The sequence below is a fragment of the Cinclus cinclus genome, chromosome Z (assembly GCF_963662255.1).
Source record: "Cinclus cinclus chromosome Z, bCinCin1.1, whole genome shotgun sequence".
NCBI lineage: Eukaryota > Metazoa > Chordata > Aves > Passeriformes > Cinclidae > Cinclus > Cinclus cinclus.
In genome coordinates, this window is record NC_085084.1 from 51,064,334 (window position 1) to 51,077,096 (window position 12,763).

General features: G+C 37.7%; 1 protein-coding gene across 3 annotated transcripts in view; it reads right to left on the bottom strand.

Moving 5' to 3' along the window:
- Positions 1-3,048: 3,048 nt before the first annotated feature.
- Positions 3,049-12,763, bottom strand: part of FOCAD (focadhesin) — a 92,962-nt gene continuing 83,247 nt past the window's right edge. For 2 of the 3 annotated variants that reach the window (XM_062512831.1, XM_062512830.1), the window contains 7 exons: positions 11,590-11,850; positions 10,878-10,967; positions 9,052-9,229; positions 7,547-7,644; positions 6,388-6,639; positions 5,167-5,242; positions 3,049-3,798 (listed from right to left, as the gene is read on the bottom strand). In XM_062512831.1, the coding sequence (XP_062368815.1) occupies positions 3,725-3,798; positions 5,167-5,242; positions 6,388-6,639; positions 7,547-7,644; positions 9,052-9,229; positions 10,878-10,967; positions 11,590-11,850 (1,029 nt within the window). In that variant the 3' untranslated portion in view covers positions 3,049-3,724. Of the gene's footprint in view, positions 3,799-5,166; positions 5,243-6,387; positions 6,640-7,546; positions 7,645-9,051; positions 9,230-10,877; positions 10,968-11,589; positions 11,851-12,763 lie in introns of those variants that run through there. The other variant, XR_009934140.1, reaches the window with a different exon arrangement.

Genomic DNA, 12,763 nt, shown 5'->3' on the forward strand with positions numbered 1-12,763 from the left:
GAAATCTATGTGTGGTCACAGAGCCATGATCTCACTTCAATTTCAGAGGCATGGTGGGATAGCTTACCACTGGAACGTTGTTGTGGATTCCTGTGTACAGTTTAGAAAGGACAGGTCAGTGAGGTGAGGTGATGGAGCTGGTCTTTACATGAGAGAGCAGCAAGCTCTGCCCAGGGATAGACAAGGAGCTGAGAGCTTACGGGTAAAAATTAAGGAACAGGCTAAAATGGGTGACACTATTGTGGGTGTTTACTACAGGCCACCTGACTCGGATAAGGAAGTTGATGAGGCTTTCTATGGGCAACTGGAAGTAGCCTTGAGATCACAGCTCTGGTTCTCCTCTGAGAATTCAACAACCCTGACATTTGTTGGAGGCACAGCGTGGCTCAGCACACAGTCCAGGAAGCTCCTGCAGACACTGGAATACAATTTCTTAATGCAAGTGGTGGAGGAGCCAATGAGGAGACGTGTATTGCCCTCCAGAAGTTCCTTCCCACTCCAATAATTCTGCAATTCTATTAATTTAAATGTTTGTATCTTGAGATACCAGTAGTCCCAGATCTCTTCAAGCAGGGCTGCTCTCCAGACACCCCTCTACCTATTTAGACTAGTATCAGACACTACTCTGTACCAGATGCAGATTCCATTTTACTTTGTTAAATTTCATGCCATTAATCATAGCCAAATGCCCATCTATCCACATCTTTCTGCATGATCTCTTGTCTCTCAAGAGTTAACAGCAACTTTCAAATTTAGTATTATCAGCAAACATACTAATGGTGCATTCAAGTCCTGCCTCCTGATCACGGATAAATACATTAAACTGAACTGGCCCTCGTTTTGAATCCTGAGGAATACTGTGGATGACTGTCAGTCCCATGCACTACAACCCTTTGAGCTCTGCCCTTCTGCCAGTTCTTAAGCCAGTGCACTGTGGACCCACTCATCTCACTACTGAACAGCTTGTTCAGACACATGCTGTATGGGACAATATCTACACATGTGAACCACAGCTCCATAATCATCCTTTGAGGCTGACCTCTCTTACAAGGATCATACAATTTCTTCTCTTCGTGAGTTCCAAGACAAGTTCCAGGTTCAGCCAAAACAAAAAAAAAAAAAAAATTAAACTCATCATTTAAACTCATTACTGTGGCCAAAACAGCCACCTAAAAATCCCATATTCTCCTCTATTCACAAACAGCAAGTTGGGGATGGGGAGGAGGGGGGACATCTTTCCTAGTTTTCTCAATGAATACTTGTGACAAGAAATTATCTTCAACATACTTCTGGAATTTGCCAGACTTCTTGTCTGGTATTTCCAGTTGATGTCCTGGAAATTCTCCATAAAAACCAGGGCTACTGCTCCAGAGATTTCTCCTCATTGCCTATAGATTAAAAAAGTGCTAGCATTTAGCTGAATGAACAGCAGTAGACATCTACAATGGCATCTGCTTTGTTTTTCATCTCCCTAATTCTCACTCAGAGGCTTTCAACCAAATTATCCCTAACTGCAAAGAATGAACAGTGAAAACCGTGCCTTCCAATGCATTTCTTTGCCTTGCCTATCCCTCCTGAACAGCCTATAGCCTTGCATGCCAACACTCCAGTCATGGGACTCATTCTACAAAGTCTTACTAATCCCAATGATATCACAGCTTTGTGAGCTGGCAAATGCTCCCAGTTCATCCTGTTTATTTCTTGTATCGTGTGCATTGGTGTTCAAACATTGCAGATACTATCCTAGACTCTCAGTGCTCTCTGCAGCTCTGTAAGCATTGCAACCCTCAGGCCATGCTATGCCATTCCTTGGCTTACATATTCTACTACACATCAGTATGAATTATTTTAATTCAGATGTTTATATATTGCTCCTCAAAGCAAACATACACAGAAAGTAGGCATTATACAGCAATTCCCTTTAAAAAAGACAAAAATTACTCTGAATTAAAATGCTAATAAACATGCAAACTGACATGATTAAAGGTATAAATTAGTCTGAAACAGTATATTAGAGATGGAGCCATTAAAATGTGACATATTTGGCTTTGTTAGAGATTACTTAGAAGTACACACAAATGGAAATGTCATGAACTGAGATGCAGACTTGCTGACAAGGACTTTCAGAGAGTCGTTCTGCACATTCATCTTTAGATAGTTTTCTCAGTATAGAGTTGCATATGCAGCAGGAAACTACCACTAATTATCCAATATTTTGGAAAGGCAAACAAGTACTGCATTAATACTCCATGCACCCAATCAGTGAAGAAATGCTTAGCCTTCACACGGTACCCTTATTGGATGAGAAAATCCTAGAGTCATGGAATCATAGATCATTCTGAGTTGGAAGGGGGCCATAAGGATCATCAAAGTCCAGCTCCTGGACCTGTACAGGACAACCCAAGAATCACACCATGTGCCTGAAAGCATTATTTCAATGCTTCTTGAACTCTCTCAGGCTGTGACCACTTCCCTGGGGAGCTGTTCTAGTGCCCAACCACCCTCTGGGTGAAGAACTTTTTTCTAATATCCAACCTAAACCTCCCCTGACGCAATGTCAGGCCGTTCCCTCATGTCCTGTCACTGGTCACCACAGAGAAGAGATCAGTGCCTGCCCTTCCTCTTTACCTCATGAGGAATTTGTAAATAGTGATGAGGTCTGTCCCCTGTCTCCTCCAGAGCGAACAGACCAAGTGACCAAGAAGTCAGAGGAGAATTTCTTTGACAGAGGAAATGTTATCAGTCCTGAAAATAAGGCAATTCCTCCAATGGGTGTGCATTCTAGATACAGGAAATATAATTTCCTTCAACCTGATAAAAAAGCAACAATGCTCTTAGTAGTACTGTTTTGAAAGACACTAGGGAACAGTGCCCAATTATATTCAGTTAATTTTTGTCTACTTCAGCAAGGAGGATTGCTAAATATAAAAGCGTTTTTAATATCTGTCTTGGCAAGACAGTAAAGTGAAAAATTCTCTATTCCTTCAGAAAGTAAAATAATAAATAAGGAATATAGCAGGGGCTAATATACTTAAGATGATAAATGTGGAAAAGCATTGCTATATTGCCCTTTTCTCTAGAGGCAGAGAAGAACTCACCTTATGTGCAAAGAAGCATAAAGGAGACAAGAACAGTTACAAGAGGGAAGAAAATTGCAGCTGTCCTGGAGATGCAGATACAACAGCCATCAGGATCACTGACTCATTTCAATGGCTTTATAAAGCCATTGCAAAATTGACATGCATACCACCCCTTTTCAGAAACCCTGCTCACACTATACAGTCATCATGTGTTGTTGCTACTGGACAAGGATATTATGCTATTGCTAAAGGAAGGATTATCAGTTAAAAAACAAAATGCTCATTCTAAGTCTGTTACATTAAAACACACTTTAGTAAATACGCTATATCCAAACAAATTTTACAAGTTTGTTTTATTTTCAGCCATTCCTTCAAAGCTTCCACGAATTAAAGGAATATTCCACTCCAGCTTTTGAGGTTCCCAGATGTAACTGACTCAATTGAAACTGAATGTATGTTTCTCATTTAGATTCAGTACATTTGCAAAACAGCAACATATTGGTTAAACACAAAATATTGTTTTTCATAGGAATTTTTATGATGAAACAGAAGGGAAAAAACCCAAACTCAATTAAAAATCTTGTGATAGGAAACATCTTTGAAGTATGGACTGATTTCTTCATTGGATAAGGTACAGTGTGCAGCTACCACCCATAAGCTTTAGTCCATACTGCTTTCTTCTTGAACTCTGCAAGAGACCTCAAGGCCAGAAGTGTAACTGTGAAGACAGGGACAAATTACATTAAGTTGTGCAGTCCAAAGGAAAAGATGTGAGAGTATTCTTCCTAGTAATTTTACTAACACAGGTATAGTTTTAGTTCTCCTTTTACTGACTCTTCATTATTCTTTCACTTGTGGTGATGTGCTAGGTCCTTCCTCTGCTTTGTGGCATGTCTCCTACTGAAATCATATCACACCATCTTCTAATTAGTCTATCACCTTAGTCACACAGATCAAACAACATTGCAGAAAGTTCAAATTCAACGAGCAATAATGCAAGCCAGGATTTAGGAGGCACTGGGAACAACAGAAGCACAAAGTCTTAAGTCCTCTGTGCAATTCACTGATTGGAAATGCAACTCAATGATTCTTTAATTCAATTTGAAAGGATCATGCTTTTAGACAAAATCCAGTAACCAACCTAGTCACAGTCTAGTTATTCAGATAGAAGTTTCATGTTCTAGTATTAAAAGGAAAAAAACAATGGAAAGCTCAAGGGGAACAGTGATTTATCTCTGAGGGCATACTGAGAATATATGATGAATATCAGAACATTTTGATATACACAGGAGGTTCTCCAACAGCTTTTAGCATTGCTTCTGGTGCAGATTAGCAGACATTTAGGAATTTACCAAAGAGTGACTAAAGACTGCAGACATCAAAACAAGGGTAATTATCCTAAAAATGCAAATAACTTAAAACTGGATTTCAAGAAGCCTTGTTTACGTCCAACAAATCAGATGGTCCAAAGGAAGTGCATTATGTTCATGGAAAGAAGCACAAATGCACTTACTTCACTTGAGAATATTTGTACTGTCCTCTTAAAATGACTTGATAAGACCCTGCATATGTAAGTAAGCAACGGGATGCATGCTAGGGCTACAGCTCCCACCACAATTCAACATATTGTCTACTTTCCATCTTTCTTTTCCTATATCTTTTCAGCAACCCTCATTTCTCTTTCCTTTTTTCTCAGACTCTTCTACTAGGCTGCCCTAGTTCACCTCCTATCCCTTCCACACAGTGCAGTTTTTACTTCCACCTAAGTTATGTGATTTGTATTCCAGTACTGGAGCATTTCCCAGTAGTATGTTGCATCTTAATTTAAGGGTAACTTCAAAAACAACAGACAGATCTATCAATTAAATGACCTGATGCACTAGAGGTACCTCTAGGTCCTTTGGACCCCAAGTGCTACATCATAAGCATAAGCAGATGAGACAGCAAATGTAAGGTGTTACATACAAGAATGTCAGCTTACCTGTGACAATTACCTCAAAGACAAAATCTCACTCCTTATAACAACTGCATTTTGATTTGTACTGACAGTTACGGAAAAATAAGGACCCAATTAAAAATATATTACCTTTTAGCAGGTCCATGGAAGATTTTGATAATGCTTCCTTAGGACATTCCATCATATTGATCAGCCAGTCAAGAAACTGAAGATTGAAATATATAAAAAAAAAAAGTCTGAATTAAAAGAGCCTCTGTATCAGAACATAACAATTATTTTCAGTTTGACAGACATTTGATTTCTGCTAAATTCAGTTACCTAATCAGAGAGAGAGGCCAATGAAGCTTCTGTCCAAAGTAAACAAAACACCCTGGAGTACATGTCCCTGTCAATGCAATTCTTCCCATAGCTGAATCTGAAACTCCCTTTGTTCCTTCTCATTATCTCAGCAATAATTCTTTGTAAGAAAAAGGCACACTAAATAGCTTCCCTCCATCTTGTCTGTTCATACCTTTAACCTATTTATATAATTCTTTCTTATCAGTCTTGTGTCCAAATGTTTTACTGCAAATCCTTCAGAACTCTCATTGCCTTTGTTCCTCTTTTGACCTCTCTCATTTTTTGTTATTTTTTTATTGGCAGTGCAGGGTGCCTGGATGACAATATGGTATTTAAACTCAAAAGGATGATTTTCAGGGCAAGGCCTCACATTCTTCCCTAAAACCTAATTAGGCTCTTGCATACTAACAGCTCACCCCTGCATTCCTCCCACATTCTGAATTCTGACTTCAGTGGTAACTTTCAGCACACAAGCATACTCAGAGAAACCAGTCCTCAACAGATTCCAGTTTACACAAAACAGCTAACTATTAATCTACAGATGAGTACAGTACTTCCACATACAGCAACTGCATGCATTGCACATTAGGTTTACCAAATTAGGCACAATTTTCCACATTTACTTTCAACTCATACTTCAAAATAAATGATACACACTGCAAACTTCACAGAAAATTTTTTGATTACTCTGAATTTACAGTGTGGTGTGTCCAACTGCAGAAGATCCTTCTTTCAGCGTTTAAAACAATGACTTGCTACCAGCAGCTCCCAACTCTCTTCTCCCTTATTTCCTTAAGAGTTTGATACCCAGCTTTGGAATTTTATATTATTTTTGCAACTCTCAAATATTACTTGAGAAACTACTTTCTTATCTGATTAAAAATCAAGTGAGATCACAATTGAGATGCAATAAAATGTAGAGGAAATAACTGCTCTATCTACGATCCAAGGTGACTACTAAAAATGTGGCGTTTTCTCATGTAAAGTGCTTACCACTACATGCAATTGTACCTTCTGTGTTTGTTCTTTCCATGGTTCTTTAGCCAGCAAAAGGGAAAGGCTACTTGGAAGGAGAGTGAGAGCCTCTTGCACAGCAAACTTGTCAGTGGGGTGCTTGCCAATGTGTTCCTCAGGTAATTCTGGTGATACCATCCGGTGTTTCCACAATGACCAGTCAGCAGTGAGGCCAAGCAGTAACGGTGCACCATGATCAGCCCAGGCCAACACAGAAGCTGCAAACAGCCACATGAGGAAATCGATGCACTAAACAGGAAAAAGGCAAAACCACATGTTATTAAATTAATAATGCAGAAGGAGAAAAAAAATTACAACCCCACCAAAACAAACAAACAAACAAACAAACAAACAAACAAACAAACATACAAACAAACACTCTAAAAAAGAAACCAACTAAAAACCCAAGACCAAAACCCAGATGGTGATTTGCTCTTAAAAACAGTAATCTAAAAATTCAGGTAAAATTCAAAATGCAAGAACTAAAATGTTCTTAATATCCTTATATGCTTTGAAGAGCATAAGCTTCTTTCTAAATTCAAACTAAAATAAATTGTCTACAGAAAGAAAAGTAAAAATCACACTCTTCTAAAATCATCTTTTAGATTAAAGCTGATCCACAATTCACTTAAAATGGTGAAATAACTTTTTCACAGCAGCCTGACTGCTGAGGGAAATCAGAGATGGTCATCCTTGTGGTGCTATAAATGGTTGAGAAATATTGCAGCAATGTAATGAATGCCTTCCTCATGTAAGTAGAAGCTTATTTTATGTCTCAAACAGCAGACTTAAACAGCTGAATATTATTTCTCTAAAACTCTCCAAGCCCTCCCAGAACAAGAAGCTACACAATTCTGACCTGCCTAGTTCTACTAGTGAATTCAATATTTTCCTTCAATTGTTCTAAATTCAGTAAATTTGAAGTAATTATTTCCTTTAGTTGCCTTTAGGTTCTATCATAACTTAAATGTAAAGGTTATTTTAAAGTAAGAGTTTTAAATACACATTAATTCACAAAAATTGTGACTATTTTCTCTGTGGTGGTAAGATCAATCTTCTAAAATACAGAAGCATGGGGAATAATACTTATTACTGAGGAAAAATTTAGACTATAGTAGAACCCCCTTCTTGCTCCAAATAATTTTCATAGCATTACCTCTTTCAGATCAACATTTTGTAAGGGTATTGATTTGTATGCTACATTTCTGATGTAGCCCATCAGGTCTAACAGCCAGTCCATTCTTTTCAGAACTCCTAGAAAAAAGAATAGGAACACTTACTCATGCCAAACACTAGAATGCACTGCTTTTCATTAAAAAGCAAGCACAAGAAAATCACCATAGCAAGAAAGTACCAACTGTAGAAGTACACAGATCATCAACACCACTATCACATTTGATTAATTCCGCCACTGACAGAAAACATACAGGCCCTTAAATAGTACAGAAACTCTGCTTGTAGTGCAGGCAACACACTGAACACACAGAAAAAGTAAGTCTGAGTGAGAATTATTTGACATAATAGCAATCTGCATGATCCATGAATCAATGATATGGCTGCTACAGAATCCTAAAGCCTCATTCAATGTACAAAGTACTGTGAAAAAGGTCCTTCAGTGTTGAGAGGGTCAGTAAAATACAGTCAAGGCATGCAAATAAAATCAGCCCTCAATTTATCTCAAGGATGGAAGACATTTTATTGGTTCAGGTTCTGCTATCCATAATCTGTTCTATCTCCTATAAACTAATAACCATGCTCACCACCAAGACCAAATTACATCATACGTTATTATGTCCACATAATCTTTACAAGTGCCCCCTTTCATGCTCTCTGCTCTTTTACCCGAAGAATCCTCACTTCATTCAATTAAAGCTCACTACTCTTTGAAGTTCTTCAAACACAGCTGGCAACTAAGGCATCTGGCAATATAATGCTTTGAAGTTGTTCAGTGAACACAGGCAGACAAAAACCTTTCTGCCATGAAAATGAGACCTCATTCTTGTGTCTTTCTGTTCTTGTTTCTTCCTTCTTTATCTTCCTGTGTGATTCTCCTACTTCTCTTGCATCAGCCCTTATGCTTTTCAGACCCACAGCTGAGCCATCCCAAATCATTAACCCACCAGATGACTATCTGGTATAGTTTTGAAGAGGCAGAAAGGGAAATTTATTTCCTGTGTTAAATCAGTGCAAAGAGTTCAGGAAAGTAAGTTATCTCCCTAGTTCAGCCAGTCTCATGGGAACATCCCCCCACCTTCTGTGTCACATACCAGTAAATCAGATTTTAGGTCAGAAGGTTAGCAGAGTTGCACTATTAAGAGGTCTCTGATATACTATGTACATCTGTAACACTACCCTAAAAAGAGTGGGAGACACAGATCTAGTTAAGACTCTGGTCTGTAAACTACACTGATGAGACAAATGACTTATAGCTGGACCACAGAAAAAGAAGTAACTGGAGGAAAACATAAAAGCAAAGTTTTATTCAAGTATTTGAATAGTACAAGATTTCTGAAGACAGCAGTTTCTAATATGGAAAAATTTGGAAACACTTTGATGAAACCATCTCAAAATTATTTTAAAAGAATCAGTGTAGATTCATAAATACCTGTTAACTGCTAATTTACCTGTTAATTGTTGATTTTTCCTTAAGCCTAATCTTACCTGTATTTTCATGCCTCACAATACGAGCATGATAGAAACTATGCAAGAACATCCATAAAATATTTTCTTTCTGTTGATATCCTGCCACAATATCAAGCATGGCACTCAAGTTTGTCAGAGGCAATCTCCCTTGAGAAACTAAATACACTTTCATGAACGTGGCCTTCTCTATATTGTTCTGCAAATGCAATAAAAAACATGTTACATTGAAAGATACATTTCTTGTGGGAACAGTAAATTTTGAATTCCTCTTTATAAAAATATAAGAAACTCTTTGAATAACTAGTAGTTTCCATTCTCCTCAAGACACATTATTAAACAGAAGACTGTACATATTACTTGAACTTTACACTGTTTGAAACAGTCCAGCAAAATGTAACTCAGTACAGCTTGTTTTCATACTGCTTTAAATTTTACATTCCCCTTCCAAATGGAATGAACCAGCTTAATAGTTCTGGACACTTAAATCTTCTTGCAAGACAGATATACTGTAGTGACAAAAAGGTTTTCTTAAATGATGTTTCCAATGTGAAAAAAAAAAACTGAACAATATAAGGAAATGACAGTTCAGCTTCCAAAACCTATTTGAATGCTTAATGCTCTAGAGAATCGGACAGCAAACAGAACAGGGGGCTTTACGTCACATATGCTTGTTTTTAAATCTTGATCTGAAAGCATCAAGTTCTTCCACGCAGGACATTTCCTTAGCATTTCAGCTGCTAAGAATTCCACTGCTAATTGATTCCACTGGTGAACTACAAGATGAAAGCTTTTTTATTCCATTATCATCCTCAGTCATCTTGTCCACCAGGAAACATTCTGAGTGAATGTAAATATAGAACATGAAGCCAAGAATGAAAGGTTTTTCAGTCAATTATTTCACATTTTTAACAGAAGCACAGATCCACCAGTTCAAGGACAGCTAGTCACCAGGATGCATTTACAGTCCAATTTCAAGCAGGTGCGTGTATTAACCAGAGGACTGCAATCTGCTGTTTGCATCATTGGTCTGAGATTTAGAAGATATAACACCACTCTGGTTCGTATCTGTGATGGGTTTAGTGCTGGCCAAATTGCCAATGCATCCACTAGAATTATATTTACTCATTTCTAGTCAGGCTCACATCAGCTTCCACCGAAGTAAAATTCTGTGATTCCCCTGTCACGCCTGCAACAGAAACAGACCCTGCCCCCATGTTTTGATAGGATTAATGTTCAAAACCAGCACAATACCATTCCTGTTCTGCTAATAGAAGTAATTCCCAGAATCACAGAATCAGTTAGGTTGGAAAAGACATATGAGATTATCAAGTCCAACATATGGTATGTTGGATGTCAACTGGATCTGGCACTGACTGCCACATCCAGTCTTTCCTTAAATACCTCCAGCAACAATGTCCCCACCATCTCCCTGGTGTGACATTCTCATGCTAAGGTCTAATCATGTTTTCTGTGAAAAAATGCTTCCTAATGTCCAGCCTAAACCTATCCTGGCACAGGTTAAGACTGTGTCTTCTCATCCTGTCTGGGACTGGTTGCCTGAGAGAAGAGGCCAACCCCTACCTGACCAAGTTAGTTAAGACTCTCTGGTTCAAACCTCCCAGGTGTAATCATGAGTATTTCAGTTACTTTGAGAAAGTTTGGGATATGAATTCTTCTCACGTATCTCTACTTCCTGCAGATTAGATCCAGGACACTCTTACCTACATGTCAGATAAAACAATTAAATGCTCCCAATGAACTAAAATAGTCTGGTGACAACAAAAATGACAAGGTGGCTTGTTTCACATGATCTGGTGATAAAAGCAGAATTAAAACACAGTTACCTTGGAGATCTGGACAATGCGATTGATCTCTGAATCGGCCATTTCCGAAATACATCTTGCTACATCGATATACATCTCCAGTTCACCTCTCTGTAAGCAGAAAAATAAATGCATGCCTAAATGCCTGTTTCTGGCTTTCTTCATTATCAAAATTGATGAGTTTAGAAACTTGTTAATGATGAATAATTAATCTATCCTCTAGCTTCACTTAACTTAATCTATTTTAGAAATTCTTTATTTGCTGGGGAATTCAATGTACATCAATCTACAAGAATAATGGTATTTGAATACTTTCAAAGAGTTTATTTTATTTTAATGGCAAAGTGCCATTCTTTGGATGTATCTTCTGTAGCTAAATAGTTTCTTTAAATCACTGTGAGAAGCTGAATTTTCTGTGGGAAAAAGCCTTCTCACTGTTCACTTCTTCTCTTTCAGTAACATTTATTTCAGTACTAATACTGTATTTTTCCCTTACTGAATCGTTTGAGGGAGGAGTGCACATTAGACTGGTTTCACAATGTCACATTTGAAAATAACCAAAAGTAACTTACATTGAAATTATGCTGCTATTTCAACTATTATCATTAAAAATTGTACATCTAATTCATGTCTTGAATCTGATCCATCAGTGTGAAAAGATGTGACTTCCAATCATTAAAAAAACCACCTAACTATAGTTAGTTAGTTCACACATCTCATACATACTCCTTACCTGAACCTCATTTGGAAGAAGCTCATATATTTTCTCCACAGCCTGACACAAAATGCTCCAGCAAAACTGGGCAGGATTGGGAAGTTTCATTGCCTGGAGGAGCCCCTGTAGAACACACTGGCAAGCTTCTGGGCTTTTTCTGTGATTCCTCATTTCAAATTGTTGTATCAGAAGCACTTTGGTAAAAGACTGTAGTTTGTCTTCTGCAACATGTTGCATCCACAGGGACAGGGACATGAACAGGTATTTCTGAGTTTTCATCTGGAAAGGAAAAATTTTTGCTCAGTTTCAAAATCTAGCTGTTCACTGACCTTGAACTATTGTTGGATAAAATTATAAGAGGAGTGGCCTTATAAAAGCTTATAAAATATTAAAAAATATTTATCCATTCTTTTCTTCTTCCCTTTTTTGATGAATTTTTGAATTAAAAACAGTTCAAACATGTCGATATTCGGTTTTCATTAAAAACTGAAGAACTTACCTTCAATGAACCCTAGACATCACATGTCCATACAGACAGAGCAATTTTATTACATGGTGCCCACTGCATTTCTACTCAAAGCATACAGAATGTCCAGGCAGTCAAGGACAGAAGTATGATAACCACAGAACCATTAATGCTGCTAGCTAGTGGAGAAGGATGAATAACCTCTATGAAATGCAGAGATTACATACTCTGTGGTTCACCTTATTTTGTGACCTCAAATTCCCAGTGCAACTGGAAAAGTGGTAGTCAGAAATAAAATCTTTTTTTGGTACCTTACCAATTACATTCCTTAGAACTGACAGCAAATGTTTGCATATCTGACTAAAGAATTAAAACAAAAAACACTCCTTGAAGACTTCACAGAAACAAACAATTTTCTGAGAATTGTCACGAATCTGCTCCTGAACTTGTGTAAGATGACAGAAATTTGCAGGCAAGTGTTCTGTGGGATTCAGGGAGTTTTACATATTGTACTATGGAATCCACACTTTAATTCCAGAAGAAAAGAACAGCAGTGAAGGATAAGACCAAATCTGAATATACTGTAGGTTAATCTGTTGGGTATGTACAAAAGTAAGGCAAGGTTTTCAAGGCACAGCTTTTTTTACTAGTTAGATCAAGAGACTTTGCTAGAAAAAGCAGGTAAGCTTTTGGACAGATTAGGGTAGACCTTTTTTTTAAGGCTAT